Raw genomic sequence first — 16,453 nt, forward strand, 5'->3', positions numbered from 1 at the left:
GTGTGTTAGGTGTTGCTTTTGTCGGAGCACCGATGTCGTAGCTGGTGGGGCTGGCCTTTTCTGTAGAGGGATTGAGTCTTATTGCCATCCCTTTGGTGCGTTGTAGCTACGGGCCGTAGGCTTCTTTGCAGGTGGTTGCGGAGGACCAGGTCTTCTTGTGCTTGAGTCGGCGACGCAACGATCGATTCGCTTTCAACAGCTTAGATGTGCTTCCATGATGGTTTTGGAGTGTTGGATGTTGCGGCGTTTCCAATGCTTAGAGTTGGTCAGCAGTCTCAGCGCGAGGGGCTCGCATGTACTGTTTCTTCAAATTAATATAAACTCTTTCCCTTGAAAAAAAGAGATAAGAGTGATTAGGACCTGAGATTTCAATTTAAATCATTTTACAATTTTTTCCTTCACTAACAAAAAGATCAAAATTCATAAAATTTCATCAAAATTTTGGTTATTTTTTTCTCTGCTATGTGAGTTTCACATATCAGTGAATCTTTTTTTAAATTAGATATTTCGTTCTGCTCTAAAATTTATGAAATTTTAATCGCTAATTAGGACAACGTACCAAATAAGTCACTTTGTAGAAGACTACAAGAGCTAAATACCAACTACCAAATAAGTCATTTTGCAGAACACTACAACAGCTAAAGATCAACGGCACTGTACACTCGGTGCATTCCAAAATGTGATAGGGAACATTAGTTGTGAGAAATGTACCATACATAATGATATATTTTGCAATTATGCCATTGCATGATTTTATATTTTCCTTCATGTGAATATGTTATTTTGAATATACAATAATATCTCCCCTTCTAATGGTAAAAACAGCTAACAAAATTTCAATATAGTCGTCGCAAAAAGAAATGAAACATCAAATCTAGTATATAACCCACTCAAAACAGTAATCATTGGAAAGAAAGAAAAAAGATAAAATACATGAAAATGATTGAAGCCTATGAGACTCGCGATCGATTGCGCAGTACTAAGCTGAGAAATGCTGATCAAAAGGCAAAACCAGCTCAAAAATAGCTTAAAAGGAATAAACAATGAAAATCTGTCATCAGAACATGTGCGAACGAATCAGTTAAATAATATTCTTCACAGTCCACCACTGTGTTCAAATATAAGAAAGGCGGAAAAAAAGATACTAGAACTAAATTACGTGCAAAAGGGAAAAATTGTGAGCCTATATAAGAGGAAGAAAAAAAAAGTGTATGCTGTAAAAAACGAGCACAGTGGGATTCAATTCAGCTATAGAATTGACTGTTTACTATATTTTACTACTAACATTTACCGTTTTGCCACGCCGGCGGCAACTTGGAGACAGAGAGCCGGCTGCACGTCCGCATCACCGACGCCGACCACCCACGATGGGAGGTCCCCCAGGAAATCGTCCCGCGCGAGGCGTCACAGGACGTATTCCTCGACGTGAGCAAGGGCGCGGCCGCCTCGCCGCACAGCCGCGTTCTCTCCGTCGCGACCTCCGACCTCACCTTCGCCCTCCACACCTACCCGTTCCGCTTCACTGTCTCCCGCCGCTCCACCGGCGACGTCCTCTTCGATACCTCCCCCACTCTCGTCTTCAAGGACAGGTACCTGGAGCTGACGTCGGCGCTGCCGGCGGACCGGGCGTCGCTGACTCGCTGTACGGTCTCGGGGAGCACACGAAGATCACGTTCCGGCTGCAGCGCGGCGAGACGTCCACGCTGTGGAACGCGGACATCGCCGCAGCCAATGTGGACCTCAACCTCTACGGCTCGCACCCGTTCTACCTGGACGTGCGGTCGGCGTCCCCCGGTGGCGCCCGCGCCGGCGGCGCTGGTGCGGCTCACGGCGTGCTCCTGCTCAACAGCAACGGCATGAACGTGGACTACGGCGGGTCATACGTCACCTACAAGGTCATCGGCGGCGTGCTCGACTTTTACTTCTTCGCCGGACCCGCCCCGCTCGACCAGTACACCCAGCTCATCGGCCGCCCGGTCCCCATGCCGTACTGGTCATTCGGTACGACCAACTAAACCAGTTGCTCTGTTCCCTTCCATTGGAGCACTCCGTTTCTTGCACCATGATCGTTTGCAATTGCACTCTGTTTCGTTGCAGGGTTCCACCAGTGCAGGTACGGGTACAAGAACCTGGCTGACCTGGAGGGCGTGGTGGCCGGGTACGCCAAGGCCAGGATCCCGCTGGAGGTGATGTGGACGAACATAGACTACATGGACGCGTTCAAGGACTTCACGCTGGATCCGGTGAACTTCCCGGCCGGCTCCCTGTTGCGTTTCGTGGTTTCCTTCCAGAAAATGTATGGATATATTTGGCAGGGCTCAATTTCTTTTATAGGCAATTATGTGTCAAAGAGTTGAGTAAGGATGCCATATATGCATTAGAAGATCAAGTTGTTGTTTTTTATACAAAATGGAGAAGATATTTCCCCTTGATTCTTCAATCCTATACAACATATCATTATTCATCTTCCTTGTGAGGCTTGATTAGGAGGCCCTGTGCAAGCTCATTGGAACTATCCAATTGAGAGGTAAAAAATAGAAAAGCTATTCACATATGAGTGGTAAAAATAGAAACACTATTTTATTGATTTATTTTTGTTTGTTTCGTGTAGGGAAATTCACAAACTTAAAAAGAAAGAAAGAAATAAGGCTTGTATGCTACCCTTAAAATTGTATCCTGAATAGCCTTCACGTCCGAAACACATATTATGTGCTTATACCGCTCATCTTCAGTGAAATCTGGAGCTTTGCTAACTTTGATAAGCTACTTAATTTCCAAGATCTTTCATCCTCTAGCCGATCCTTCGTTATATCTTATTCAGGCGTTGAGTCTATTTTCATTACAACTATCTCAGTGTTACACACCATTCCCAAATTCAACTTCTCAAATTGCATAACTCGGAACTCATCTCTTGGAGAATTATAGCATTGACCTGAGATTTTCTACTCAAGGCATCAACCACTACATTTGTCTTTTATGGGTGATAGTTGATTCCCAAATTATAATCTTTGATGAGCTCTAACCATCTGTGTTGTCTGAGATTAAGATCTAGTTGAGTGAAGATATACTTCAAACTCTTATGGTCTAAATAGATCTCACACTTTTGATCTATCAGATAGTGTCTCCAAATCTTGAGTGCATGAACCACAACAGCTAATTCCAAGTCATGTGTCATGTAGTTCTCTTCATGTTTGCTTAATTGTCAGCATGCATATGCTACCACATGACCCTCTTGCATGAGCACACAACCCAAATCTTGACGAGACGCATCATAATACACTGAGAACGGCTTCTAGGTGTCATGCATGATCAATACCGGACTTGAGGTTAGTCTTTGTTTTAACTCATTGAAACTAGCTTCTCGAGCGGCTGTCTACTTGAACTCTGCTCCTTTCTCTAGCAATGCCATCATTGGCTTTGCTATCTTGGAGAAATCTTCTATAAACTTATGGTAATATCCCGCTAGACCTAAGAAACTATGGATCTCCAAAATATTCTACTGTGGTTTCCAGTTCAGAACATCCCTCACTTTGGATGGGTCTACAGACACACCTCTTGCTGATATAATGTGACCTAGGAAGAGAACTTCCTTCAACCAGAACTCACACTTGCTCAACTTTGCATACAGTTGGTTCTCTCTGAGCTTCCACAGTACCAACCTTAGGTGTTCCTCGTGCTCTTCCTCATTCTTGGAGAAAACCAGGATGTCATCGATAAATACCATGACAAACTTATCCAAATACTCCATGAAGATCATATACATTAGAGGGTTCAATTGTTGAGGCTGAACTAGTCGGGGAGACCACAAATTTCCTCTCTCTTCATTTTCGGCCCTAGGTTCGATCAGTTAGAAACAAGGTTCCTCGCTAAGATGATGGTGCCTCTACCTTTGAAAGTTATTGCGACCTTGAAATCTTTAAATACCCTGGCCGGTGCACTAACCCTCACCATTTTGACGAACATGCCAGAGATTGATGAATTCTTCAAGTAAGCACAAGATGAATTCAAAACTCTAATTTATTTCCCGAATATATTATCGGCACTATGCTAGCTTCTTTGTTCCTCTAGAAAAATTGAGAAGGAACAATGGAAGAGCCGAGTAAAACCAAAACCCGAGCAAGTTCGAGACTTGAGGTTGCATGGGTGGAAGACTGGCCATGGGAAACGTGGTCCGAATTTCTTTGCTTGGTTCAAAGAATAAGTAGTGTTGCTGAAAATTTTCACATTAAAGTAACTTAGTCATCTTAAACATCTAAAAACTAACATATCAAATTGTACTTGATTTGCAGTGCCAAAAGATGTCTAGCATTGATGGTGCCTTACGTCAAATTTCATATGGTTTTCTAGAATAGTGCCCACTTATGGGTGTTATGATGTGAATGGCATTATTATGGATATCATTAAAATTCTATGGGAAGGAAGCTTGCAGCTAGAGATGGTATTATTTGACTACCTTTGGTTTGACCTAGCATCAAATGGAACTAGGCGCACAAAAAAATTGGGATTAGTGGAGATTAAGCATACCTCTAGGCTTTTGGTGTTCGAACCATTTGTCTTGGCAAGCCAAGTTAAACATGTTTATTATTTTCCTTACGCATGTAAAGACAAATTATATCTAATGGATTGGTGGGTTGCATATCATGTTTCTCCACGTGGCTATCTTCCTCCAAATGATAGCAATGATGATTCAAACTCTCCTAATGAGCTATCACATGATGTTTCATTCTACCTAGAGGATGGGCTGCAAGGCACCTTCGTTATTGATTTAGGGATCGAGTTAGAGAATATAACTTCAGTTGCTTCAGATGATATCATCAATAATTAGAATTTATGTCCAAGCTGAATGCTAATGAAGAGGATATGGATGAAGAAGATGAAGAGGATCAATATTTGGATGAAGAAGATGAAGAGGATCAAGATGGCCAGCCTGAACATCCACCTTATGACCCAAATGACTTTTGATTTCCTTTTATTCAGATTATTAAGTGTGCGATTACTATATGTCTTACTCAAATTATTTAAATTTGTGTTGTTCTTTTTTTATAATCTTCAACAAACTAATCATTTTGTCATATACAGGAGATACAGGGTCTTCGACACAGGAATAGTTTAGGCAAGGAGACTGTAGCTAGGATTGGTAGCTACAAAAGGAGTAGAGATGATGGTGCTCACTCCTATAGGAGCAGAACTGAAGGCGTTAGCTCCCAGTGGAGGAATGGAGAAGGTGTTAACTCCCAAAGGAGCAGTGTTAGTGATATTAACTCCCAAAGGATTGGTACAAAGGATGATAACTATGAAATGAGCGGTGCTGGTGGTGATAGCTGCAATGAGGAGCTGCCAAAAAGAGGGGGAGAGAGGTCTATGACTAAATTGGCATTACCTCAACGTGGTAGGAAGATTGAACTGGCGCCTAAGGGTGATAGGTAAGCATGTGCAGGTGAACTGAAATTTCTCATGCCAATGGTTATTTGCAGCTTCTATGACTTAGTTTCCTGCTTCTGGTTCTACTTCTGCTGCTACCAGAAGTCATAATCTAGAACAAACGGGGTTCTGAAAAAGTGGTTTCTGGAGAAGCCAGAAACCTGCTTCTAAGGAAAATGAACTAAAACTGAAAAGCTCGCTGAGAGACGCTATTCTGGGAAGCTATGTGCTGAGAAGCTAAAAATTTATTGTAGAAGCCAACAACCTATTTTCAAAAGTATTTTTTCAGACAAGCCAAAAGCACAGCTTTTCAAAAAAACCCAAAAACAGAAGCCCAAAAAAAGAGGCCCTAACTATGCTTGCAGCTTCTATGTCTCAAGTTGAATCTGTACTTGCATTGCCATTTTGTTGTTTGCTAATAGGTCTTTTATTGGTGCGGTTCAGTGTGAGAACGCTTGTACTAGTTTCATGTCACCTTCAAAAGATTAGTTTTCACATGCACGATATCACTTACACACCAATTCCATATCACATAGATAAATAAAACCAATAGCATCATATACTTATTTCTTGAACAACATTACAGTATCACCATTTTTTGAGACAGGTAGTACTCCAACTTTTTTGCTATCGTTTGTGTATAACTAAACGTGCAAACTGACACGCTAAGTTTTTTTTGTTACAGCCAATTCACCTATGTCAAGTACAGTCCCAAATTAGCATATAGGTACACCTCACAGCTTTGAGTTATTCTAAAACGGGAATATCCTAGTGTTATCATAGTCTATGATGAGGAAGACAATGTTGTTTCTACACATCCAGCCATATTATGGAATGAATATTACCAGAGAAAGGACGAGTTTGAAGTGCCATATGCTAGACGAGTGAAGCAAGAGCTCTGGGTAATAAAACTACATTTGCTCTTATGGATTCCATTATTTCTTCACATATCTAACATTGGTTATTTCTACATTTGCAGAGGTTATTCACAGTTAAGCTGCAGAATAGGGTAAAAGCCGCGAGGGTCTTTGAAACATATCTTGTGAAGAAAGTAGCTGATATGATGTACCAAGCCTATCTAGAAGCTGTGAAGTTATTTTATGCAAAGAAAGATGAGGACATCGATGACACACAAGCACGCACCATAGAATTTACAGAAGCAGAATATTTGATCGCTTGGATAGAATGGTGCAATCATGATGTTTAGGCTCTCCTCTCCCGCTACCGGGCATCTAAAGAGTTCAAGGCAAAGAGAAAGAGAGCTCAGGAAGCACGATTGAATTGTGAAGATCCCGTTCAAAATAGAGAGGGTTCATGGTCATTTTCAGAGACACAGCAATTCTTGGTGTGAAATCTTTATGGCAAGCATTATCTGAAATTATTTATCTCTATTAAGTTTTCTAAGGTTAAATTGTGGTTTTCCTGTTGTGATAGGATTATACTTTCGACCCTTAGAAGGGTACCACTTTAAATACATATGTTGTAATGAAATCTGGACTTAAAAATATGGACAACAGTGGAAGTAGTGGTCCAATTAGAAGTGAGAAAGAAAAAAAATGCTTGGTATGTTACGCTATTCTACATGATTTGCATTCTTTGAGATGAACCTATTTCGTTCTTTATAATCTACATATATCATTGTAGGATGACTACAGAACAAGAATTGATGGACATGTACGTGACAGGCTCCATGGACGTGTACCAATAGCCAATATTGTTGTGAAGAAGGTGGACATTCTAGCAGTTGCTAAATCTAGGAATGCTAAACCAACAAACTTTATTTCTTATCAAAGTGTGATCCATGAAAATGTCCACCTTGAAGAGACAAATGAGATCCTCATTGTGGAAAATGGTTTCAATCGTGAGTTGATCCTGGTAATCATTGTATTCTTACTTATAGTAGTCTACAGTTGATCGAAGAAGATGTATCTTCATTTTTTGCTTTCCATTTGCAGAGATTTTACGTAGATTTTGGAAAAGAGCCACTTGCTGATCTTTAAGACATCTAGAAGATATTGATGCTCGTTGCCATCAGGTTAGTAACATTGGCTGTACAATCCTTCGAACAATTTGTTTTTGTGTTTTGAGGGCGTTTCAAGAGTTAATAATGTTTGGTGGTAGAATGCCAACATGAGTTGCGGCAGTGAACATGTGGCTTCATCTTGATTATAAGTTGGGACTTAAGCACAATCTTAGGTTTAAGTTAATGGTACAGTGGCAAAGGATTTTTCTTTGGCAGATGGCCCTTGAACTATTGGTCTCGTTGGTTTTGTTGGATGACTTAGTTATATAACAATTAGATGATTCATATGACAATTTAGTGTCTGTTTTGATCATGTATAATGTGATGTTTACTTAGCCCAATTCTCTCATTTCAAATGATTGTTTACTTAGTGTGTTCAAATTTTCTTCCCATTTCTAACTGTTGTAATACCCATCATAAATGATTGAAACTAAATCAATAAAAAAAATCTTTGTGGACAGTCATGGTCCAACCATCATGGATGTTCAAAATTGACTTGATTTTCTCATGCTACAGCCAAGTTATTTCTGATTTTACATGTCGACTAGAGCTGATTTGTGTGAATTATAGCAGCCAAGCATCTCTTTCATTGTTGTTTGTCTTCTCAATATTAATTGATGCAAAATTGTCATGTGAATTATAACATCTAGTGTTTCTTTGTGTGAGTCATGCTACTATTATGAAGTGTCCACTTATTTACCATGCTGTTCTTCATGATTGTACATCAAACATCATCTTTTTTCTTGGAACAACATCATGTGATTAGTACTTTTTTTATGTTGATTAGAGCTGGATACTTTTGAGTGATATATTCTTTATTGGAGTCATGATATTGGAGTCATCAAATATGTTTTATTTGCAGGGATCTGGATCATCACATACAACCTCTCGTCTCGATAATGGCATGGACATGGAAAGTGACTGCGATGGGTGCAATGCCATGGAAAATGAAGATAACGACTGCAATGCCATGGAAAATGAAGGCGATAGCTGCAATGCAAGTGATGGTGACGTAGCCGCGATGAGATTGGGCTGGCTGAAAATAGAAGTGCCACAAGAGAATGTGATGAAACTAGTTGATGTCATGACTAGGAATTGAAGTAGCGATTTGTTGGAGAACTTTAAAGTTTCTTTGGTCTGCTTTTGTTCTAACGAGGCCTTGCAACGCTTGTGGTAACTGGTAGTAACTTAAGGTCAAAACTAAGCTCATGGCTGACCTTTTATTTGAGGATTCTATATGTAAGTATGTAGCTATAAGAATGAATCTATATGTGTAATTGGACGCTAACATCTGCGTGCACCTTCATATGTATTGATGGATGTGTGCTTGAATAACGATCATATTTTATTCCTGTGTGTATGTCGATGATATGGTATGTGCTGCTGATAATCATATTTGTGTTGTTCAGAATTGGATTAGTATGTGAGTGATACTATACATGATGCCTAGTCTATTGATGACAATTTTCTTGGTGGTTTGTGACATACTTTCCTGAAGGCTTGTGACCATCAAGGAAATATGAATTATCATGTGGGTTGCCAACCACCAAGGAAATATGTCTTATCCTTTGGGTTACCAACCGTCAAGAAAATATGAATTATCCTGTGGGTTGCTAACCACCAAGGAAATATGGATTATCATGTGTGTTGTTCGCCGCAAAGAAAATATGTTTTATCCCATGAGTTTCCAACCGCCAAGAAAATAATCTTTGTCCAATTTTCTTGACGGCTGACACCTAAGGAAATGATCTGGAGAACCTGACTGAACTCCATTTTCCTTGGCAGTTACACTGCCAGAAATTATTTTTTTGTCAGCCAACCGCCAAGAAAGGTTGCTTTCTCCTGCATCGCATTCCTGAATGCATTTGCTTGGTGGTTAGCGGACACAGATTGTTTCCTTGGTGGTTTTGGTTATTTCCTTGGCGGTGCTTAACTCCCAAGGAAATACCTGATCCTGTTAGTGTATGTCATATTGTAGATGTATAGTTACCCGTCTGTGATAAGTTTGATATCATAAACACTTTCGTGCAGACAAGCTTGGTAGCCGGATGGCAACTGAAGGCAATTTCGCAAGTTCACAATTTCATATGTCATTAACAGTTGTGAAAAGGACCGTTTAATATAATTATTTTTCATTATTTCAAAGAAACACCGTCATTTTTTTCATTTCTCTTGCAAAATTAAAGCACGGCTGGATAAATCAATCTCCATCCCGATCAGTTATTAAATTCATTTCCTTTTCAACAAGTACTTCTGTAATAACCAGAAAATACGCTCAATTATGATCACATCACTGCCTGAGGAGGCTCGCGAACCACCAAACTCTCACCGCTGACAAGTTTCACGCAGCACATGATACGCGAGTTCTGTATTACACCTTCCAGAAGCACCAGAACCCAAAATGGAAAAGGAAATTGCTATTATAAGTAAGAGAGAGAGAGAGAGAGAGAGAGATTCCTGTTTCAGCTTCCACCGGTTGTAGCTACCACTGCACCTCTCACTTGTTTATGAGTAGCAATAGTAGAATACAGTGTACTGATCTCTGTAAATTATTGTTTGGAATGACCGAATGATTGGGAGGGACACATAAACTGATGAAGAAAACAGACGCAAGAGGCCAGCAAGGACATGATCAGTTGAGCTAGTACTATTACAAATCTACAGTGACATTTTTTAAAAGGCTAATGATCAGTAGTGTAATTAATAATTAGGTTTAATCAGTAGCAGCCGTAGTCACTACGTAGTGCACAGCCTAACCGAAGAGGTATACCCAGCTGGCTGATCTGTAGGTAGGTAGCCAGTTAGATGCAGGTTGTTGGGGAAGAAGAATTAAGCAGCAGGACACGGAGGGCCCTAGCTAGCTCACTGTGTCTCCCTCTCTCTCTTCGATCACGACGCTCTAGGACGCTGACATGCGGGGCCCACGCACCATGAACTCCGTCACCATGGCCGTGATTTGCAGCAGCCATAGATCACCACGAACGAACTGTTCCCGTGTGTGCGCTGTACTGGAACTAGTACTCCTTCATATGTAATCATACAAGTACAGGCTGAACTGCATGAATTCGTTGACTTAGGTGGCGAACACAGCATCATTAATACTTTGTTACGATCAAGTCTATTTATCAATGTCAACAAAAAGTACGTACAAGCTTGGAATTTCTCATGCATGCATATGATTTGCAGTAGCGTATCTTGCATATCTATACTATCAAGTGGCAGGATCAACTTGGCATCAGGGAATGAAAAATATTGCTAGTTTATATGACAGATTAGCTGGCCAGCTTGCGTATTACTTGCAGCGTTATTATACATGTTGCTTTTAGCATTTTCTAGGTGGTTTCCTGCAGTTGGTAATCTCAGTCTATGTATGTTTAGTGGTAATTTATTAAATTAGTTAGTTAGTAAACAGTTAATATTGATTTGGGTCAAACGATCATATCAATTATCAACCCATGAGCAGATACGTGTGAACTTATATCCCTTTCGCATGATATATTAAAAGAATAATTAGTTATTATTTTGTTTGTCTTTCTTTTTATCCACCTGGAAAGGATTCTTCTCCTGCACCATTAAAAAAAGAAGTCTTTTACTTCAATGTATGAAGCCAGTACACATGTAGTGACTTGTGTGGATATATGATGATTTCTTATAACAGTTTTGAATATATCCTTTCTGATATTTTTTAAGTTCCATGTAAATTCAGGTTAAGAGTACAGAGAAATACGAGTTCAAGCAAGTAATAAAAGGATTAATTATCTCAAGTGTGGAATGATCTTTAAAGATGAACCACTTGTCTGTAATTGGAACACGTCATAAAGAAGAAATTGGAAAAGCTTTGTTCAATTTGTGATATTCTACATCAGGCACCATGAAATTTAAAAAAGGGTACTAATTGGCAACCGATATAACCTCCCTTGGAAGGGAGGGAATTGATAGTACCTGGCACAATACATATATATCCACCAGTCTGGAGCAAGCTGTATATGAATAACAGACAAAGGACCATAAGAAAATTCTATTCTCCCTACTATATATATGTGGTTCTAGCATCAGGCACTGATTGTTTTCATCTTGTCCATAGTACACAAATAATATATTTACATCATTGATGCCATATATACATATGTGTGTGTGTCTTCATCTTTTTTGATCATCTCCCTTTCTTTTTGACAATTGTGAACTGAAATGGTAGTACTATATGTACTACAGCTACATGCAATAGCACACAGGCACACACACCCAAATCCTCTTTACTCCATATTATCCTCCTTTGCAATAATCTTCCTGGAAAATCATTAACTGAACGAGTTCCACATCTGTGTGAATCCACTCTCAGCTAAATACTCAAATCCATCTTGAGAAAAATAATTACTTTGAGGTGCCTCCCTCTTCACGTTGCCTTCGAACCTGCTGAACTGGCTCATCAGCACATCCTTGATTGACTTCCCCATATGTTGCTCCTGATCAACCATGGCTGACGACAGCGGAGGAGCGTTCATCGATGACGATGGCTGAGAGGGATTATTGGAGAAGCAGGGCACTTGCTCATAACCCTCTAGGTTTTGCACTGAACCAGGCTGATCAAAGGAAATATTGTAATTGTCGATTAGGGGAGGCAAAGAAGTTGTGGCTGTGTCAATATCGTAGCTGCTACTCTCTGTGGGTGGCTTGGTAATTGTTGCCCTACTCTTGTAGAAAACCCTACACAAGACCCAGTCCTCCTGTTTAAATAAAAAGTTAGATAATAAGAATGATAAGGATTAGGCCAATATATAAGTAAATAGGGAGTACATGTATATGTATTTGCAGTCGTGAAATGTCTTGCTAGAAAAACATTTGAAAGCATATAATATGTATGATTTTCTCAGGCCGCTATTTTTCTTTTGAAGGGAGAATATTTAAAATGAATGGAAAGAGAGACATGAATGCCTAGAGAAAACTTGATGCGAGTGACAAGAATTGCACATGCATCTATTAGGGTACATATATCAAAGAAATCTAAAACTCATAAGTATCTGGCATGAGAGTGACTAAGTCATTAAGTAGTAAAGAAAGGCTCAAGGACAAAATGGAAAGTGCATGAAACTCTTACTTGCATTAATAACAATCCTATGACTAGTGGTGGACCCAGAACAAAAATAACCGACTGTCTCACTTATTGGGCTAGAGATCCGGTATCTCACTTGTTGGGCTAGCGGGTGTCATATTAGCCTGTTACATACCAATAGATCACTGAAAAACGAAAAATCACCTGGTGTCCTGTGCACCATCCACCTATAAGGTGGGTTCGCCCCTGCCTATGACCAGAAAATACCAAACAGATGTCTTACTCCTTTACTTTCATTTTTTATTCTTCAAAAGGCGACGACTAAATTCACAGTAGCATTAAAGATTAAGTAATTTGCCAACTTGACTGTAAATTTAGTACTTGTATCTTTCTCTCCATCTTGAATAGGTGAGAGGACGTGTGTATAATGAGCTGACATTCCATTATCCATTACATGTGATTATGTGAATACTACATGAATGAAGAACGAGTCGCATACCAGCTTCCTTCTCACATGTGAATGTCATATGAATGAATTATGACGCTCCTTTAGTTCGCATATACATATATATACATACACGCGCGCGCACACATATATATTACCTCACCAAGTTTGATACTTCTCATGATCACCCATTGAAAAGAAAAAGGAATTGATGCTTCTGATGATTTCACAAGCATAAATTAACTCGATCTATCCATGGGAAAATCAATATGCGCATGCCGAGCTCCATTTTTTGCCCCAAATATTTTTTTTCTTGCTTGCATGCATTATATTATGGACTGCACTTTGGCTAGATATAATGGAGAACACAATAAAGTAACAAACTATTGCATTCAAGTAAATAGGAACATATAATGCTAGTTAGCATCAAGTAAAAAGAATTAATTATTACCTTGAAAGGTAACTTCATGGGATCACCTTGTCCTTCCATGCGGAATTCATGCATAACCCACTCAGTCTTGTTTCCCTTTGGGGCTCTACCTTTGTAAAACACAAGGGTTTTGCGCATACCAACGAGTAACCCTTTCCGGCTTATTGTACGGTCTTTCCCGGTGGCCTTCCAATAGCCTGATTCAGTCGCTCTATTTGTTCGCTGTCCGGTGGCATACTTTCTATCCCTAAGGCTGTAGAAGTACCACTCTTTTCCACCAATGCACGCAATATCTGAATTTGATAAAAATCAATTAGTCAATAAACTAACAAACAAAGCTTATGAAATACACTATGCAAATGATTTTAAATGGCACTGCTATGCTTATCCTTTTCACGTTCGGTTAAATATCATAACTCATAAACATGGATATATGTTTACTCAACAAGTTCTACGACCAATATGTCTCATTAGCCTAATGTGGAGATTATTTCATTAATTATGTTTTCACAAGATTTGTGGTGTAGTTCTACTAACAGGCAAAGCGAGAGACCTTCTTTTGGTGTTTGTCCCCATCCATGGGCTGTTAATTCCCTTTAAGGATCAGGCAAAGTGAGAGAATATTTGATAGCATGGAAGGAACAGGGACAGATGAGGAGAAGGCCAAGATGGGGCCAAACAAACTCTTGGCAGTGAGAATATCCTTCTGTTATGGGGAAGGGAAGGCGACAAGAAGGCAGACAAGACGTGTGAATTTTGTTCTCATTGTTGATTTTATGGGGATTCATAGATTAAACTAGCCTCACGATCTAGAACTAATTAAAAAATATGGAAGATTTTGAGTTCTTGCAAACTGTTTCTCTTCATCATCTACCGATGCATTTGCAGATGGTCTGGCTCTGATTTTTTTTTCTTTTTGTGCATGCCGGCCTTAGATCAAATGATTTTTCAAAAGGAGGAGCTAACCATAAATATAAAGGCTCAAATGCTCCAGGAAAAGAAACTAAAACAAGGGAATGGGCACACCCAAAAAAAGAGGCCAAAAAGGAAGATAAATTGAAGAACGAAAAAGTTAGGATTCTTGCGGTATGGGAGCCATGCATAGTTGCAGCTCTTGCAACTTGATGAGAGTTGCAGGAGGATGTCATGGTCGCTTCAGTTATTGCTCGGAGTGGGACAGGTTCAACTAGCATGCGTTACATACTGTGGTATTCATCTTAGATTTCGATGCAATTAATCGAATCAATAAAGTATGGTATATATACATATATACTTTTGTGCCATTTGAAACATGCAGGGATGCAGGAAAGGAACAAAGAGAATTTACTTGGAATAGAGGCTAATAATAGAGAGAAGGTATATATGGCTGGTTCTAAGACCTTGAATTCAGGAATTCTTGTAGATGAACCAAAAGTAAGATATGGGCGCATGATTGACAACCTTACAAACAGATATGAACAACAAATAATTCTCGATCGGATCATACAAGGTAGACTTGTATGTTCGTTAGAACGGATCAGAGATCATACTATCCCCTTAAAAGATTAGTCAACAGAATAGGATGATTTGAAGGATCAATCAGTGAACAGGAATACATAACACAGCGAATCAAAACCCCGAAGAAAATAGGGGGGAAGCGCCCAAAAGTACAACGACGAAGAAGATGAATCCGCAGTGCAACTTGACATGGCCAAAACTCGATCGTGCCCAGAAAAACACGCATGCAATTGATCTGGAACAGATGGTGTATATAGCTTGGTCGCCACAACATATACGCATATACACAAGAGTCCTAGGTCTTACCAGGAAGGTCCCAGGGCTCGCACTTGTTCAGATCGACGTCGACCATCGTCGGGCAGCCATAGATGCTCACCACCGCGCCTCCGCCTCTGCCGCCGCCGAGCTTCTTGGCCAGGTAGTCCAGCACAAGCTCGTCGTCGCGCGGATGGAACCTGAACCCCGGAGGCAGCCTCGCCTCCACCATGCTCAGCGAATTCATGGCCACCGCAGCTCTCAAGAACCAGTCCTTGCTGCAATTGCAGGTCTAGAGAAATTAAGGAGTAGGAGCGCAAAGAAAGGAGGGTATTATATAATAGGAGCACCACACCGCTGGTCAACTTCTGTGGATGCTCAGCTAGAGAGAGAGAGGAGCAGAGCTGAAGAGAGAGGGAGGAGGGGGAGGGAGGGAGGGTGACTTTTCTTGGGTAGTGTGCCATAAGCCATGTGTCGCGCTTTGTTAGGCCGTGAGCTCAGACGCCGATCACGTCATGCTCATTCCCGCGCTGATGCACGCATGCAGACCGAGGCGATGCTTTGCGACGCGCCATCCCAATTAAACACTGACCTAATCACCTAACAGCTGATCGGCCGACCGATTAATATCTCAACTTTGCTTCGCCTAATTCAAGTACGCGATTGAATAGAAAGATTTGATCTCTGCCATGGCAGGTTACTTGGAATGTGCTGTTGGGCCCAACTAGGGTACGTGCTCACATATGCAAGAAAGAAATTTAGGGCTCATAGATAGATGCATGCAGCTCGATCGAATAAAAATCATTGCTACATACACCACAATTTGTGCACCTAGATGGGTATGTATGACTCTCGTCAGAGTTCACGGGGCTACATGTCTGACCGACCGTATGTATGTTACGACTCTTCTGTGCACAAAATCGAGTGAACATAACAATTTCGTTGCGTAGGCTCCACTCTAGTTATTGTTGTATCACTTCTAGTTACAATTTAAAAGATAGAGAGTTACAATTAGATGTTAAAAAAAATTAAGTTGTAATTGTATTATGAATGAACGTAACTTCTAACAATTTTTTTTTAATGATGTACAATCTGAGAAACATGATTATAATCATAGTATAATATAAATGTAACTTTTTAGCTTCTCTTGCTGCAATTATATATTTCTGTACGTGCGGTTATAACTATTTTGTATAGCAGATTGTAACTGACAATTGATTGAATTATAATTGGAAGATGGTGTAACAATAAACTATATTAAGTCTAAACGCAGAATAGACTCGTTATATATATATCTTTTGTACAGGTAAAGTGACGAGATATTTTTTTGCC

The 16,453-nt window shown here is 40.1% G+C and overlaps 1 protein-coding gene and 1 pseudogene across 1 annotated transcript; both read right to left on the reverse strand.

The window, feature by feature from the left end:
• Nucleotides 1-1,205: 1,205 nt before the first annotated feature.
• On the reverse strand, nt 1,206-2,203 carry LOC133931109 (uncharacterized; annotated as a pseudogene).
• Nucleotides 2,204-11,452: 9,249 nt separating this feature from the next.
• On the reverse strand, nt 11,453-15,522 carry LOC133883404 (NAC domain-containing protein 21/22-like). Its single transcript, XM_062322722.1, has 3 exons — nt 15,173-15,522; nt 13,391-13,662; nt 11,453-12,168 (listed from the first exon to the last, which is right to left on the reverse strand). Exons 1-3 carry the CDS (start codon nt 15,366-15,368, stop codon nt 11,743-11,745), a joined length of 894 nt encoding a protein of 297 aa, XP_062178706.1. The 5' UTR covers nt 15,369-15,522; the 3' UTR covers nt 11,453-11,742.
• Nucleotides 15,523-16,453: the final 931 nt, after the last annotated feature.

This window comes from Phragmites australis, chromosome 10, assembly GCF_958298935.1.
Source record: "Phragmites australis chromosome 10, lpPhrAust1.1, whole genome shotgun sequence".
NCBI lineage: Eukaryota > Viridiplantae > Streptophyta > Magnoliopsida > Poales > Poaceae > Phragmites > Phragmites australis.

Coding starts and splice junctions, on each gene's coding strand:
- LOC133883404 (XM_062322722.1), bottom strand. CDS start 15,368: ATGAATTCGCTGAGCATGGTGGAGGCGAGGCTGCCTCCGGGGTTCAGG. Junction 13,663..15,172: donor CGAGCCCTGGGACCTTCCTG/GTAAGACCTAGG, acceptor TATCAAATTCAG/ATATTGCGTGCATTGGTGGA. Junction 12,169..13,390: donor CCATGAAGTTACCTTTCAAG/GTAATAATTAAT, acceptor TTATTTAAACAG/GAGGACTGGGTCTTGTGTAG.